The sequence below is a fragment of the Pseudophryne corroboree genome, chromosome 11 (genome assembly GCF_028390025.1).
Source record: "Pseudophryne corroboree isolate aPseCor3 chromosome 11, aPseCor3.hap2, whole genome shotgun sequence".
Taxonomy (NCBI): Eukaryota; Metazoa; Chordata; class Amphibia; order Anura; family Myobatrachidae; genus Pseudophryne; species Pseudophryne corroboree.
In genome coordinates, this window is record NC_086454.1 from 148,926,162 (window position 1) to 148,944,067 (window position 17,906).

At 47.1% G+C, this 17,906-nt stretch overlaps 1 protein-coding gene across 4 annotated transcripts in view; it reads right to left on the bottom strand.

The window, feature by feature from the left end:
* Window positions 1-17,906, bottom strand: part of TRPT1 (tRNA phosphotransferase 1) — a 137,621-nt gene that overhangs the window by 62,983 nt on the left and 56,732 nt on the right. For all 4 annotated transcript variants that reach the window (XR_010189427.1, XR_010189425.1, XR_010189426.1 and 1 more), the window contains exons 3-4: window positions 6,388-6,469; window positions 5,827-5,996 (exon numbers count right to left, since the gene is read on the bottom strand). Coding sequence is in view for 1 of the 4 variants with exons in the window: in XM_063944943.1 (XP_063801013.1) it covers window positions 5,827-5,996; window positions 6,388-6,469 (252 nt within the window). In the remaining 3 variants the exon portion in view is untranslated. The remainder of the gene's footprint in view (window positions 1-5,826; window positions 5,997-6,387; window positions 6,470-17,906) is intronic.

Genomic DNA, 17,906 nt, shown 5'->3' on the forward strand with positions numbered 1-17,906 from the left:
GATTATCAATTCGTCCCCACTGGAATCCACCATCTCAGCTCCCTGTGTACTTTGTGGAGGCAATTGCTGCTGGTCAATGTCTCCGCGGAGGAATTGATTATAATTCATTTTAATGAACATCATCTTCTCCACATTTTCTGGATGTAACCTCGTACGCCGATTGCTGACAAGGTGAGCGGCGGCACTAAACACTCTTTCGGAGTACACACTTGTGGGAGGGCAACTTAGGTAGAATAAAGCCAGTTTGTGCAAGGGCCTCCAAATTGCCTCTTTTTCCTGCCAGTATAAGTACGGACTGTGTGACGTGCCTACTTGGATGCGGTCACTCATATAATCCTCCACCATTCTATCAATGTTGAGAGAATCATATGCAGTGACAGTAGACGACATGTCCGTAATCGTTGTCAGGTCCTTCAGTCCGGACCAGATGTCAGCATCAGCAGTCGCTCCAGACTGCCCTGCATCACCGCCAGCGGGTGGGCTCGGAATTCTGAGCCTTTTCCTCGCACCCCCAGTTGCGGGAGAATGTGAAGGAGGAGATGTTGACAGGTCGCGTTCCGCTTGACTTGACAATTTTGTCACCAGCAGGTCTTTCAACCCCAGCAGACCTGTGTCTGCCGGAAAGAGAGATCCAAGGTAGGCTTTAAATCTAGGATCGAGCACGGTGGCCAAAATGTAGTGCTCTGATTTCAACAGATTGACCACCCGTGAATCCTTGTTAAGCGAATTAAGGGCTGCATCCACAAGTCCCACATGCCTAGCGGAATCGCTCCGTGTTAGCTCCTCCTTCAATGCCTCCAGCTTCTTCTGCAAAAGCCTGATGAGGGGAATGACCTGACTCAGGCTGGCAGTGTCTGAACTGACTTCACGTGTGGCAAGTTCAAAGGGCATCAGAACCTTGCACAACGTTGAAATCATTCTCCACTGCACTTGAGACAGGTGCATTCCACCTACTATATCGTGCTCAATTGTATAGGCTTGAATGGCCTTTTGCTGCTCCTCCAACCTCTGAAGCATATAGAGGGTTGAATTCCACCTCGTTACCACTTCTTGCTTCAGATGATGGCAGGGCAGGTTCAGTAGTTTTTGGTGGTGCTCCAGTTTTCTGTACGTGGTGCCTGTACGCCGAAAGTGTCCCGCAATTCTTCTGGCCACCGACAGCATCTCTTGCACGGCCCTGTCGTTTTTTAAAAAATTCTGCACCACCAAATTCAAGGTATGTGCAAAACATGGGACGTGCTGGAATTGGCCCAGATTTAATGCACACACAATATTGCTGGCGTTGTCCGATGCCACAAATCCACAGGAGAGTCCAATTGGGGTAAGCCATTCCGCGATGATCTTCCTCAGTTGCCGTAAGAGGTTTTCAGCTGTGTGCGTATTCTGGAAAGCGGTGATACAAAGCGTAGCCTGCCTAGGAAAGAGTTGGCGTTTGCGAGATGCTGCTACTGGTGCCGCCGCTGCTGTTCTTGCGGCGGGAGTCCATACATCTACCCAGTGGGCTGTCACAGTCATATAGTCCTGACCCTGCCCTGCTCCACTTGTCCACATGTCCGTGGTTAAGTGGACATTGGGTACAGCTGCATTTTTTAGGACACTGGTGACTCTTTTTCTGAGGTCTGTGTACATTTTCGGTATCGCCTGCCTAGAGAAATGGAACCTAGATGGTATTTGGTACCGGGGACACAGTACCTCCAACAAGTCTCTAGTTGGCTCTGCAGTAATGATGGATACCGGAACCACGTTTCTCACCACCCAGGATGCCAAGGCCTCAGTTATCCGCTTTGCAGTAGGATGACTGCTGTGATATTTCATCTTCCTCGCAAAGGACTGTTGAACAGTCAATTGCTTACTGGAAGTAGTACAAGTGGGCTTACGACTTCCCCTCTGGGATGACCATCGACTCCCAGCGGCAACAACAGCAGCGCCAGCAGCAGTAGGCGTTACACGCAAGGATGCATCGGAGGAATCCCAGGCAGGAGAGGACTCGTCAGACTTGCCAGTGACATGGCCTGCAGGACTATTGGCATTCCTGGGGAAGGAGGAAATTGACACTGAGGGAGTTGGTGGGGTGGTTTGCGTGAGCTTGGTTACAAGAGGAAGGGATTTACTGGTCAGTGGACTGCTTCCGCTGTCACCCAAAGTTTTTGAACTTGTCACTGACTTATTATGAATGCGCTGCAGGTGACGTATAAGGGAGGATGTTCCGAGGTGGTTAACGTCCTTACCCCTACTTATTACAGCTTGACAAAGGGAACACACGGCTTGACACCTGTTGTCCGCATTTGTGGTGAAATACCTCCACACCGAAGAGCTGATTTTTTTGGTATTTTCACCTGGCATGTCAACGGCCATATTCCTCCCACGGACAACAGGTGTCTCCCCGGGTGCCTGACTTAAACAAACCACCTCACCATCAGAATCCTCCTGGTCAATTTCCTCCCCAGCGCCAGCAACACCCATATCCTCCTCATCCTGGTGTACTTCAACACTGACATCTTCAATCTGACTATCAGGAACTGGACTGCGGGTGCTCCTTCCAGCACTTGCAGGGGGCATGCAAATAGTGGAAGGCGCATGCTCTTCACGTCCAGTGTTGGGAAGGTCAGGCATCGCAAACGACACAATTGGACTCTCCTTGTGGATTTGGGATTTCAAAGAACGCACAGTTCTTTGCGGTGCTTTTGCCAGCTTGAGTCTTTTCAGTTTTCTAGCGAGAGGCTGAGTGCTTCCATCCTCATGTGAAGCTGAACCACTAGCCATGAACATAGGCCAGGGCCTCAGCCGTTCCTTGCCACTCCGTGTGGTAAATGGCATATTGGCAAGTTTACGCTTCTCCTCCGACAATTTTATTTTAGGTTTTGGAGTCCTTTTTTTTCTGATATTTGGTGTTTTGGATTTGACATGCTCTGTACTATGACATTGGGCATCGGCCTTGGCAGACGACGTTGCTGGCATTTCATCGTCTCGGCCATGACTAGTGGCAGCAGCTTCAGCACGAGGTGGAAGTGGATCTTGATCTTTCCCTAATTTTGGAACCTCAACTTTTTTGTTCTCCATATTTTATAGGCAGAACTAAAAGGCACCTCAGGTAAACAATGGAGATGGATGGATTGGATACTAGTATACAATTATGGACGGACTGCCACGGTTAGGTGGTATAAAAAAACCACGGTTAGGTGGTATATATTATAATAATAATACAATTATGGATGGACGGACTGCCTGCCGACTGCCGACACAGAGGTAGCCACAGCCGTGAACTACCGCACTGTACACTGGTTGATAAAGAGATAGTAGTATACTCGTAACAATTAGGATGACACTATGACGGTATAAAGAATGAAAAAAAAAACCACGGTTAGGTGGTAGGTATATAATAATAAATAATACAATTCTGGTCGGACGGACTGCCTGCCGTGTGCCGACACAGAGGTAGCCACAGCCGTGAACTACCGCACTGTACACTGGTTGATAAAGAGATAGTAGTATACTCGTAACAATTAGGATGACACTATGACGGTATAAAGAATGAAAAAAAAACCACGGTTAGGTGGTAGGTATATAATAATAAATAATACAATTCTGGTCGGACGGACTGCCTGCCGTGTGCCGACACAGAGGTAGCCACAGCCGTGAACTACCGCACTGTACACTGGTTGATAAAGAGATAGTAGTATACTCGTAACAATTAGGATGACACTATGACGGTATAAAGAATGAAAAAAAAACCACGGTTAGGTGGTAGGTATATAATAATAAATAATACAATTCTGGTCGGACGGACTGCCTGCCGTGTGCCGACACAGAGGTAGCCACAGCTGTGAACTACCGCACTGTACACTGGTTGATAAAGAGATAGTAGTATACTCGTAACAATTAGGATGACACTATGACGGTATAAAGAATGAAAAAAAAACCACGGTTAGGTGGTAGGTATATAATAATAAATAATACAATTCTGGTCGGACGGACTGCCTGCCGTGTGCCGACACAGAGGTAGCCACAGCCGTGAACTACCGCACTGTACACTGGTTGATAAAGAGATAGTAGTATACTCGTAACAATTAGGATGACACTATGACGGTATAAAGAATGAAAAAAAAACCACGGTTAGGTGGTAGGTATATAATAATAAATAATACAATTCTGGTCGGACGGACTGCCTGCCGTGTGCCGACACAGAGGTAGCCACAGCCGTGAACTACCGCACTGTACACTGGTTGATAAAGAGATAGTAGTATACTCGTAACAATTAGGATGACACTATGACGGTATAAAGAATGAAAAAAAAAACCACGGTTAGGTGGTAGGTATATAATAATAAATAATACAATTCTGGTCGGACGGACTGCCTGCCGTGTGCCGACACAGAGGTAGCCACAGCCGTGAACTACCGCACTGTACACTGGTTGATAAAGAGATAGTAGTATACTCGTAACAATTAGGATGACACTATGACGGTATAAAGAATGAAAAAAAAAAACACGGTTAGGTGGTAGGTATATAATAATAAATAATACAATTCTGGTCGGACGGACTGCCTGCCGTGTGCCGACACAGAGGTAGCCACAGCCGTGAACTACCGCACTGTACACTGGTTGATAAAGAGATAGTAGTATACTCGTAACAATTAGGATGACACTATGACGGTATAAAGAATGAAAAAAAAACCACGGTTAGGTGGTAGGTATATAATAATAAATAATACAATTCTGGTCGGACGGACTGCCTGCCGTGTGCCGACACAGAGGTAGCCACAGCCGTGAACTACCGCACTGTACACTGGTTGATAAAGAGATAGTAGTATACTCGTAACAATTAGGATGACACTATGACGGTATAAAGAATGAAAAAAAAACCACGGTTAGGTGGTAGGTATATAATAATAAATAATACAATTCTGGTCGGACGGACTGCCTGCCGTGTGCCGACACAGAGGTAGCCACAGCCGTGAACTACCGCACTGTACTGTGTCTGCTGCTAATATAGACTGGTTGATATTTAAAGAGATATTAGTAGTATACAACAATACTATACTGGTGGTCAGGCACTGGTCACCACTCCTGCAGCAAAAGTGTGCACTGTTAATTAATATAATTGTACTCCTGGCTCCTGCTAACAACCTGCAGTGCTCCCCAGTCTCCCCCACAATTAATTATAAGCTTTTAATTTATACATTGATGACTGTGCAGCACACTGGGCTGAGCTGAGTGCACACAGACTGAGTCACACTGTGTGACTGACTGTGCTGTGTATCGTTTTTTTTTTCAGGCAGAGAACGGATATAGCAGAGAGAAGTGAACGGATATATTATATTAAATAAAAGTTAACTAGCAACTGCACTGGTCACTGACTGTGGTAAACTAACTCTGTCTGCGACTCTGCACAATCTCTCTCTCTCTATCTAATCTATCTCTATTCTAATGGAGAGGACGCCAGACACGTCCTCTCCCTATCAATCTCAATGCACGAGTGAAAATGGCGGCGACGCGCGGCTCCTTATATAGAATCCGAGTCTCGCGATAGAATCCGAGCCTCGCGAGAATCCGACAGCGTCATGATGACGTTCGGGCGCGCTCGGGTTAACCGAGCAAGGCGGGAAGATCCGAGTCGCTCGGACCCGTAAAAAAAAACATGAAGTTCGGGCGGGTTCGGATTCCGAGGAACCGAACCCGCTCATCTCTATAAAAAACCCTTGTATGATTTGTGACTCTGACTAACTGGTGGTACAGAGTTTAGTGGAACCTTATACAAATAAGCATTGATCATGATGATGTCAGGGATTAGTAAGGAAACAGAGAAATGCTCCTCACTGTATGGTACCTGCAATGAATGTCCCTGGTTCGCTCGTATTTCCAGCTGGCTCTCAGGTGTTGAGCTTCTCAGGGTAAAGCGCTGCTTGTCATTACATCTAACTACACGTTCAATGTCACCCTGAGAAAAGGAGCGGAACTGGGGCAGGGTGAGGAGGGAAGAGACAGGGACAAAGCCATCTACAGGAGCAAAGAGAAACGGCAAAGAAAAAGAAAATACGTTTTAACAATATAAATGTAATCATCTGAACAAAATGATTCACCCCTACTCTCTGTTCCTAAGAATTCCATCTATATTTCATGTTTTTTTTGCCAGTAGAAAGTAGAAACCCACTGCATGAAATGTTTAATGCTCTAGATCACAGATCCCATTGCACTTAATTAGAAATATATTCCTATATGCCCTTTACCGCCAGTTAGCACCCGATAGGAAAAACAAGGTGGCTCTGTTGGTCTAAAAAATACAGGCAGGATGTCTATGGAAGTCTTGTCACTCGATCCTGCAGGAAACCCTATTTCTCTATTGACAAAAATAATTTGAGCCAAGGTTTTGGCTGTAAGCATGACATACCTGATCCTATGGGCAACCCCAGAGTGACAGCTCCATGACGCAGAGCATATGATAAAAGTTTTGATAAACGGATATCAGGGTCCTTAGAAGAGTAGACAAGAAAAGAAAATATTAAACATATCATACAGCCCAATGTTCCTTAAGTCAGGTATTACACACTACTGTACTGAAATTATGGCTCCTCGATCCTGTCCCATACCAATCCTCACTGCTAGGTCACCCCCCACCCAGATTTCCAGGCTACCCACACGCATTCAGAACCCAGCAAACCTGATCCCCAGCTCCCCTGTCCCCTCCCTTCCCTTCTCCTGTGCACTCTGGAATGCTAGATCAATCTGCAACAAGTTGCCAGCTATCCAGTAATATAATGGTAAGGTAACCGGATTCTGACAAATATTTACCAGTATCTGTGTGTTCTTGTTGCAGGGAATATAGGCTGGAAGCTCCACTGGGGAGGCACTGATGTAAATAATTAACTACTTCACTGGCAATATTTTCAATTAGTAATCGGAAATTTAAGATTTTATTTTAATTGAATTAAGTTAAATACATATTTTTAAAAATGAATGAAAACAACATTTTGTTGAAAAAAATATTTGTCTCACACACTGGGGGATATCCGGGGGATATCCAAGTAGCCCCGTTTTTTACCGGGGCTAATTGTACCGCAGGGAGCTTTCTAATTAGCCCCGATAAGCCGCGGCACGCGACGGTTTATCTGGGATTCCGGCAGGCGAAGCAGAATCCCCGGAAACCGCCCCGTTTTCGTCCTGAAAACTGGGCTGTTTCACCTGAAAACACACAGGTTTCACTGAACCTGTGTGTTTTCGGGAGAAAAGGTTCTTTTTTTTACACGCGATTTAACAGGATAGCCTGTAAAAAGTCTGATAAACGGCCGTTTTACGGACCCGACGTTTTAACGGGGTTAATAAGATTTTAAACCTACCGGTAAATCTTTTTCTCCTAGTCCGTAGAGGATGCTGGGGACTCCGTAAGGACCATGGGGTATAGACGGGCTCCGCAGGAGACATGGGCACTATAAAGAACTTTAGATGGGTGTGCACTGGCTCCTCCCTCTATGCCCCTCCTCCAGACCTCAGTTAGAGAAACTGTGCCCAGAGGAGACGGACAGTACGAGGAAAGGATTTTTGTTAATCTAAGGGCAAGATTCATACCAGCCCACACCATCCACACCGTATAACATGGAATATACGCAACCAGTTAACAGTATGAACAAAACAGTATCAGTCAACGACTGATCTTAACTGTAACATAACCCTTATGTAAGCAACAGCTATATACAAGTCATGCAGAAATATGTCCGCACTGGGACTAGGAGATATATGTCCTCTACGGACTAGGAGAAAAAGATTTACCGGTAGGTTTAAAATCTAATTTTCTCTTACGTCCTAGAGGATGCTGGGGACTCCGTAAGGACCATGGGGATTATACCAAAGCTCCAAAACGGGTGGGAGAGTGCGGATGACTCTGCAGCACCGATTGAGCAAACATGAGGTCCTCATCAGCCAGGGTATCAAACTTGTAGAATTTAGCAAAAGTGTTTGAACCCGACCAAGTAGCAGCTCGGCAAAGCTGTAAAGCCGAGACGCCTCGGGCAGCCGCCCAAGAAGAGCCCACCTTCCTAGTGGAATGGGCCTTTACCGAATTTGGTAACGGCAATTCAGCCATAGAATGAGCCTGCTGAGTCGTGTTACAGATCCAGAGAGCAATAGTCTGCTTAGAAGCAGGAGCGCCAACCTTGTTGGCTGCATACAGGACAAATAGTGCCTCTGTTTTCCTAATCCGAGCCGTCCTGGCAACATACATTTTTAAGGCCCTGACTACATCAAGGGACTTGGAATCCTCCAAGTCTCCCGTAGCCACAGGCACCACAATAGGTTGGTTCATATGAAACGGTGACACCACCTTAGGCAAAAATTGAGGACGAGTCCTCAACTCAGCTCTATCCACATGGAAAATGAGATAGGGGCTCTTATGAGACAAGGCCGCCAATTCGGACACCCGCCTTGCAGATGCCAAGGCCAACACATGACCACCTTCCAAGTGAGAAATATTAATTCAACTGTTTGAAGAGGCTCAAACCAGTGAGATTTTAGGAACTGTAACACCACGTTAAGGTCCCATGGTGCCACTGGGGGCACAAACGGAGGCTGGATGTGTAGCACTCCCTTTACAAAAGTCTGGACTTCTGGGAGAGAAGCCAATTCCTTCTGAAAGAATATAGATAGGGCCGAAATCTGTACCTTAATGGAGCCTAACTTCAGGCCCATATCCACTCCTCTCTGTAGAAAGTGGAGAAAACGGCCCAGGTGGAAATCTTCCGTAGGAGCATTCTTGGCTTCACACCAAGATACATACTTTCTCCAGATACGGTGATGTTTCGCCGTCACCTCCTTCCTTGCCTTTATTAGAGTAGGGATGACTTCCTCCGGAATACCTTTCCCAGCTAGGATTTGGTGTTCAACCGCCATGCCGTCAAACGTAACCGCGGTAAGTCTTGGAACACGCAGGGCCCCTGCTGCAACAGGTCCTCCCTGAGAGGAAGAGGAAGAGGATCTTCTGTAAGCATCTCCTGAAGATCTGAATACCAGGCCCTTCGAGGCCAATCTGGAACAATGAGTATTGTCTGCACTCTTTTTCGTCTTATGATTCTCAATATTTTTGAGATGAGAGGAAGAGGAGGGAACACATAGACCGACTGAAACACCCATTGTGTCACCAGGGCGTCTACCGCTACTGCCTGAGGGTCGCTTGACCTGGCACAATACCTCCGAAGCTTCTTGTTGAGGCGTGACGCCATCATGTCTATTTGAAGAAGTCCCCAAAGACTTGTTATCTCTGCAAAAACTTCTTGATGAAGTCCCCACTCTCCTGGATGGAGATCGTGTCTGCTGAGGAAGTCTGCTTCCCAGTTGTCCACTCCCGGAATGAAGACTGCTGGCAGAGCGCTTACGTGATTTTCCGCCCAGCGAAGAATCCTGGTGGCTTCCGCCATTGCCACTCTGCTCCTTGTGCCGCCTTGGCGGTTTACATGAGCCACGGCTGTGACGTTGCCTGATTGAATCAGAACCGGTAGGTCGCGGAGATGATTCTCCGCTTGTCGTAGGCCGTTGTATATGGCCCTTAATTCCAGTATGTTGATGTGTAGACAAGCCTCCTGGCATGACCATAGTCCTTGAAAATTCCTTCCTTGTGTGACTGCTCCCCATCCTCGGAGGCTTGCGTCCGTGGTCACCAGAACCCAGTCGTGAATGCCGAACCTGCGACCCTCTAGAAGGTGAGCACTCTGCAGCCACCACAGGAGAGACACCCTGGCCCTGGGGGACAGGGTTATTTTCTGATGTATTTGAAGATGGGACCCGGACCACTTGCCCAGAAGGTCCCACTGAAAATTCCTCGCATGAAACCTGCCGAAGGGGATGGCCTCGTAGGTCGCCACCATTTTTCCCAGTACTCGAGTGCATTGATGGACTAACACTCTTTTAGGCTTTAACAGGTCTTTGATCATGTTCTGGAGTTCCTGGGCTCTTTTCTATCGGGAGAAAAACCCCTCTGTTTTTCCGTATCCAGAATCATGCCCAAAATAATACAACCGAGTTGTCGGAACCCACTGTTACTTTGGTAAATTTAGAATCCAGCTGTGCTGTTGTAGTACTCTCAGGGAGAGAGACACTGGGCAATATTTACTAATATTCGTGTTTGAGTCGGTTTGTGTAGTGTTTAAACTCGTTTTGTATCGGGTGCATTTTCATGCAACTTTTTGAAACTATATATGCAAAGTTACGAAGCAGTCGACTTTACGGTTTTCGTGTTTTCCGATGTCGATGCCAGTCGTTTTTTTTTGGACCATTCTCGGCCGTCATTGTCATTTGCGTACGTCTTTTGGTTGTTTTTACCGGTATTTTTTCTAAGTTAAACGCGGCAGGGTTTTTTAAGACCCCGGCCGCATTTTCACTTTTAGTTTCGTTTTTCATCCCCGTTCGTGATTGGTTGTGTTTCAGATGTAGGAGTGTCTGTGCGCAACCATATAAATACGCTCCAAACCGTCCGCACCTCATGGGTTTAGTTAGTGGTGAGGAGGAGGGAGGTTGTGCTGTGGAGGTAGGTGAATTTGTGGTTTGGTGAGGAGTGTTGGTAGCGATTTCTGAGTGTGGTATTATGTTTGAAAGTCGTCTTGTCATTCTTGTAGTCTTGTTTTTTGTGGTTTTGTCTCATTTTTTGTCCAAGTTATTTTTCTTTATAGTCCCTTGTCAGTGTTTGTGTGTGTGTGTGTGTGTGTGTGTGTGTGTGTGTGTGTGTGTGTGTGTGTGTGTGTGTGTGTGAGTTGTGTAGTGGAGGAGTGTGTTTTTTGTCTATTTTTTTTCTGTGTTAAGTGTTTAGACACACAATTATGTGTGACTCAGAGGTGGGTGAGGTGGAGGGTGTGAGTGAGGGGGAGGAGGTCGGTCAGGTGGAGGAGGTGGGTGAGGTTGCTGCAGCAGCCTCAAGTGACAGTGATAGTGACAGTCAGACAGCTCCGCAGCCACGCACCACTACTAAGACTGGGCGGAATGTAAAGTTTAGTTTTGCTGAAAATGTGGCATTGGTGCGTGAGCTGATGAAGTATCAGCGGCAGCTATTTGGGCCTGAGTCCGCCAAGGTGCCAACACGGAGGAAGACGGTGTTGTGGGCGAAAGTTGTTGCTGCTGTCAATAGTGAGGGGGTGGTCAAGCGGACGGAGGACACGTGCCGCAAACGGTACTATGACATAAAGCGACGTGTCAAGTCCAAAATGGCCAAGGAGGCGAAGTCGGCTCGAAAAACCGGTGGTGGCCAGCCCTATATTGCAAGATATCTGGAGTATGAGGAGCCCATGCGGAGTGTAATACCTCCTGAAGTAGTCTCTGCAACCCATGTCCGGGATTCAGATAGGCCCAGGAAGAATGGTGAGCATGTGTATTTGCATTAACATTCTATGACCTTATTTTTTTATTTTTTTTTATTTTTTAAATGTGTGTCATGTCACGTTGCCTATTACTCCCATCTTCAAGTGTGTGTCAGCAAATACATTGTTTTGGGTAATGTTTTATACAAAAGCCAATGTAACATCTTACTTTATTGTATGTCATGTGTTTTTTTCCAGTATATTTTGCATGTGTAGTTTGGACTTGGTGTGTCATTGAATTGTCCTGCAATAATGTTTTCCTTTTGGACATTTTTTGTTTTTTGTTTTTTAATTTGGACTATGTTTTATATTTAGGTTATCCATGTGCAATATTTCAAAAACAGTGGTTGTCATGTTAGAGGCTGGAGTAGTGGAAAGTGGTTTGGAAACCACTTACATGTGTAATGTCATTATTACAGAATGTAATATTTTTTGTAAAAAAAAAACACTATTTGTTTGTTCAGTTTGAGTTTGTATTTGTACCGTGACACAACACTGCAGTGTAATTATTTATTTATTTTTATTATTTTTTTTCTCTGACGTCCTAGTGGATGCTGGGAACTCCGAAAGGACCATGGGGAATAGCGGCTCCGCAGGAGACTGGGCACAACTAAAGAAAGCTTTTAGGTCACCTGGTGTGCACTGGCTCCTCCCACTATGACCCTCCTCCAAGCCTCAGTTAGATTTTGTGCCCGGCCGAGGTTGGATGCACACTAGGGGCTCTCCTGAGATTCTAAAAAGAAAGTATATAATTAGGTTTTTTATTTTACAGTGAGACCTGCTGGCAACAGGCTCACTGCAGCGAGGGACTAAGGGGAGAAGAAGCGAACCTACCTGCTTGCAGCTAGCTTGGGCTTCTTAGGCTACTGGACACCATTAGCTCCAGAGGGACCGACCGCATGGAACTGGCCTTGGTGTTCGGTCCCGGAGCCGCGCCGCCGTCCCCCTTACAGAGCCAGAAGCAAGAAGAGGTCCGGAAAATCGGCGGCAGAAGACATCAGTCTTCACCAAGGTAGCGCACAGCACTGCAGCTGTGCGCCATTGCTCCTCATACACACTTCACACTCCGGTCACTGAGGGTGCAGGGCGCTAGGGGGGGGGGGCGCCCTGAGCAGCAATAAAAACACCTTGGCTGGCAAAAATACCACAATATATAGCCCCAGAGGCTATATATGTGATAATTACCCCTGCCAGAATCCATAAAAAAGCGGGAGAATAGTCCGCGAAAAAGGGGCGGAGCTATCTCCTTCAGCACACTGGCGCCATTTCTCCCTCACAGCTCCGCTGGAAGGAAGCTCCCTGGCTCTCCCCTGCAGTCTACACTACAGAAAAGGGTAAAAAAGAGAGGGGGGGCACTAAATTTAGGCGCAGTATATATAACAGCAGCTATAGGGGACATAATTCAGTTAGTCCCTGCATTATATAGCGCTCTGGTGTGTGCTGGCATACTCTCACTCTGTCTCCCCAAAGGGCTTTTGTGGGTCCTGTCCTCTGTTAGAGCATTCCCTGTGTGTGTGCGGTGTGTCGGTACGGCTGTGTCGACATGTTTGATGAGGATAATGATGTGGAGGCGGAGCAGATGCCTATAGAAGGGATGTCACCCCCTGCGGGGCAGACACCTGAGTGGATGGACTTATGGAAGGAATTGCGTGCACGTGTCGACTCCTTACACAAAAAATTTGACGACATGCCAAATGCGGGACAGCCGGCTTCTCAGCTCGTGCCTGTCCAGGCGTCTCAAAGGCCATCGGGGGCTCTAAAACGCCCACTACCTCAGATGGCAGACGCGGATGTCGACACGGATACTGACACCAGTGTCGACGACGATGAGTCTAGTCTAATGTCCACTAAGGCCATTCGTTGCATGATTGAAGCAATGAAAGAGATGTTACAAATTTCGGATATAAACCCAGGTACCACTAAAAAGGGTATTATGTTTGGGGAGAAAAAACTACCCGTAGTTTTTCCCCCATCAGAAGAATTATATGAAGTGTGTGAAGAAGCGTGGGCTTTCCCTGATAAAAGATTGGTAATCTCTAAGAAGTTACTAATGGCGTTCCCTTTCCCGCCAGAGGATAGGTCACGTTGGGAGACACCCCCTAGGGTGGATAAAGCGCTCACACGTTTGTCTAAAAAGGTGGCACTACCGTCTCCGGATACGGCCGCCCTCAAGGAACCTGCTGATAGAAAGCAGGAGGCGATCCTGAAGTCTGTATATACACACTCAGGCATTATACTTAGACCAGCTATTGCGTCAGCATGGATGTGCAGTGCTGCCGCTGCGTGGTCAGATTCCCTGTCAGAAAATATTGACACCCTAGACAGGGACACTATTCTGCTAACCATAGAGCATATAAAAGACTCAGTCTTATACATGAGAGATGCACAGAGGGAGATCTGCCGGCTGGCATCTAAAATAAGTGAATTGTCCATTTCTGCTAGGAGAGGCTTATGGACTCGCCAGTGGATAGGGGATGCAGATTCAAAAAGGCACATGGAAGTTTTGCCTTATAAGGGTGAGGAGTTATTTGGGGATGGTCTCTCGGACCTAGTTTCCACAGCAACTGCTGGGAAGTCAGCATTTTTACCCCATGTTCCCTCACAGCCTAAAAAGGCGCCGTTTTATCAGGTACAGTCCTTTCGGACTCAGAAAAACAGGCGTGGAAAAGGCGGGTCCTTTCTGTCCAGAGGCAGAGGTAGGGGAAAAAGGCTGCAACAAACAGCAGGTTCCCAGGAGCAAAAGTCCTCCCCCGCTTCTTCCAAGTCCGCCGCATGACGGTGGGGCTCCACAGGCGGAGCCAGGTACGGTGGGGGGCCGCCTCAAAAATTTCAGCGATCAGTGAGCTCGCTCACAGGTGGATCCCTGGATCCTGCAAATAGTATCTCAAGGGTACACACTGGAATTCGAGGCGTCTCCACCCCACCGGTTCCTAAAATCTGCCTTGCCGATTACTCCTTCAGACAGGGAGGCTGTGCTAGCGGCAATTCACAAGCTGTATTCCCAGCAGGTGATAATCAAGGTGCCCCTACTTCAACAAGGACGGGGTTACTATTCCACACTGTTTGTGGTACCGAAACCGGACGGTTCGGTGAAACCCATTTTAAATTTGAAATCCTTGAACACATACATAAAAAAATTCAAGTTCAAGATGGAATCGCTCAGGGCGGTTATTGCAAGCCTGGACGAGGGGGATTACATGGTATCCCTGGACATCAAGGATGCTTACCTGCATGTCCCCATTTACTATCCTCACCAGGAGTACCTCAGATTTGTGGTACAGGATTGCCATTACCAATTCCAGACGCTGCCGTTTGGACTCTCCACGGCACCGAGGGCGTTTACCAAGGTATTGGCGGAAATGATGATACTCCTTCGAAGAAAGGGAGTTTTAATTATCCCGTACTTGGACGATCTCCTAATAAAGGCGAGGTCCAAGGAGCAGTTATTGGTGGGAGTAGCACTATCTCAGGAGGTGCTACACCAGCACGGTTGGATTCTGAATATTCCAAAATCACAGCTGGTTCCGACGACACGTCTACTGTTCCTGGGTATGATTCTGGATACAGTCCAGAAAAAAGTGTTTCTCCCGGAGGAGAAAGCCAAGGAGCTGTCATCTCTAGTCAGAGACCTCCTGAAACCAAAACAGGTATCGGTGCATCACTGCACGCGGGTCCTGGGAAAGATGGTGGCTTCTTACGAAGCAATTCCTTTCGGCAGGTTCCATGCCAGAATCTTTCAGTGGGACCTGTTGGACCAATGGTCCGGATCGCATCTTCAGATGCATCGCCTAATAACCCTGTCTCCAAGAACCAGGGTGTCTCTGCTGTGGTGGCTGCAGAGTGCTCATCTTCTAGAGGGCCGCAGATTCGGCATACAGGACTGGGTCCTGGTGACCACGGATGCCAGCCTTCGAGGCTGGGGGGCAGTCACACAGGGAAGAAACTTCCAAGGACTATGGTCGAGTCAGGAGACTTCCCTACACATAAATATTCTGGAACTAAGGGCCATTTACAATGCCCTAAGTCAGGCAAAATCCCTGCTTCTACACCAGCCGGTACTGATCCAGTCAGACAACATCACGGCAGTCGCCCATGTAAATCGACAGGGCGGCACAAGAAGCAGGATGGCAATGGCAGAAGCCACAAGGATTCTCCGATGGGCGGGAAATCACGTACTAGCACTGTCAGCAGTGTTCATTCCGGGAGTGGACAACTGGGAAGCAGACTTTCTCAGCAGGCACGACCTCCACCCGGGAGAGTGGGGACTTCATCTAGAAGTCTTCACGCTGATTGTAAATCGATGGGAACGGCCACAGGTGGACATGATGGCGTCCCGCCTAAACAAAAAACTAGAGAGATATTGCGCCAGGTCAAGGGACCCTCAGGCGATAGCTGTGGACGCTCTAGTGACACCGTGGGTGTACCAGTCAGTTTATGTGTTCCCTCCTCTGCCTCTCATACCAAGGGTACTGAGAATAATAAGAAAACGAGGAGTAAGATCAATACTCGTGGTTCCGGATTGGCCAAGACGAGCGTGGTACCCGGAACTTCAAGAGATGATCTCAGAGGACCCATGGCCTCTGCCGCTCAGACGGGACCTGCTGCAGCAGGGGCCCTGTCTGTTCCAAGACTTACCGCGGCTGCGTTTGACGGCATGGCGGTTGAACGTCGGATCCTGAAGGAAAAGGGCATTCCGGAGGAAGTCATTCCTACGCTGATTAAAGCCAGGAAAGATGTAACTGCAAAGCATTATCACCGCATATGGCGGAAATATGTTGCTTGGTGTGAGGCCAACTAGGTCGATTTCTGCATTTCCTACAAGCAGGAGTGACTCTGGGCCTGAAATTAGGCTCCATTACGGTACAGATCTCGGCTCTGTCGATTTTCTTCCAGAAAGAACTAGCTTCACTACCTGAAGTTCAGACGTTTGTGAAAGGAGTGCTGCATATTCAGCCCCCGTTTGTGCCTCCAGTGGCACCTTGGGATCTCAACGTGGTGTTGAGTTTCTTAAAATCACATTGGTTTGAGCCACTTAAAACCGTGGATCTAAAATATCTCATGTGGAAAGTGGTCATGTTATTGGCCTTGGCTTCAGCCAGGCGTGTGTCAGAATTGGCAGCTTTGTCATGTAAAAGCCCTTATCTGATTTTCTATATGGATAGGGCGGAATTGAGGACTCGTCCTCAGTTTCTCCCTAAGGTGGTATCAGCTTTTCACTTGAACCAACCTATTGTGGTGCCTGCGGCTACTAGGGACTTGGAGGATTCCAAGTTACTGGACGTAGTCAGGGCCTTGAAAATTTATGTTTCCAGGACGGCTAGAGTCAGGAAAACTGACTCGCTATTTATCCTGTATGCACCCATCAAACTGGGTGCTCCTGCTTCTAAGCAGACTATTGCTCGCTGGATTTGTAGCACAATTCAGCTGGCGCATTCTGCGGCTGGACTGCCGCATCCTAAATCAGTAAAAGCCCATTCCACAAGGAAGGTGGGCTCATCTTGGGCGGCTGCCCGAGGGGTCTCGGCTTTACAACTTTGCAGAGCTGCTACTTGGTCAGGGGCAAACACGTTTGCAAAATTCTACAAATTTGATACCCTGGCTGAGGAGGACCTTGAGTTCTCTCATTCGGTGCTGCAGAGTCATCCGCACTCTCCCGCCCGTTTGGGAGCTTTGGTATAATCCCCATGGTCCTTTCGGAGTTCCCAGCATCCACTAGGACGTCAGAGAAAATAAGATTTTACTCACCGGTAAATCTATTTCTCGTAGTCCGTAGTGGATGCTGGGTGCCCATCCCAAGTGCGGATTGTCTGCAATACTTGTACATAGTTATTGTTAACTAAAGGGTTATTGTTGAGCCATCTGTTGAGAGGCTCAGTTGTTTTAATACTGTTAAACTGGGTATAGTATCACGAGTTATACGGTGTGATTGGTGTGGCTGGTAGGAGTCTTACCCGGGATTCAAAATCCTTCCTTATTATGTCAGCTCGTCCGGGCACAGTGTCCTAACTGAGGCTTGGAGGAGGGTCATAGTGGGAGGAGCCAGTGCACACCAGGTGACCTAAAAGCTTTCTTTAGTTGTGCCCAGTCTCCTGCGGAGCTGCTATTCCCCATGGTCCTTTCGGAGTTCCCAGCATCCACTACGGACTACGAGAAATAGATTTACCGGTGAGTAAAATCTTATTTTTTTTGTTTGGCTCATATAGTGGTAATGTGTGTTTGGAGTGCCACATCACAGAGCAATTTATATATTGCATCTGTAATATTTTTCCTTTCATTACAAAATGAAGATGTGTGTGTTTGTGGTTGTTAATGTATGTATTTTTACTTGTGGCCTATGTTAGTGTCCTGTACATGTTTTCCTGTGTTAAACTTTCCATAGTGCATATGGCTATTGGACAATGTTTATTGTTTTATGTAGTGTTTTTTTTGTTTCCGGTCCTTATGTTTTTCATAAAAATAAAGCAAGCATTTCTTAAAGAATACATGTTTATAAGCATAATGGGTGGATGTATCAACAATAGCATGAATACATGAGTGTTTTGTTTTTTTTTACAGTGTTTGAAAGAAGCAGTAC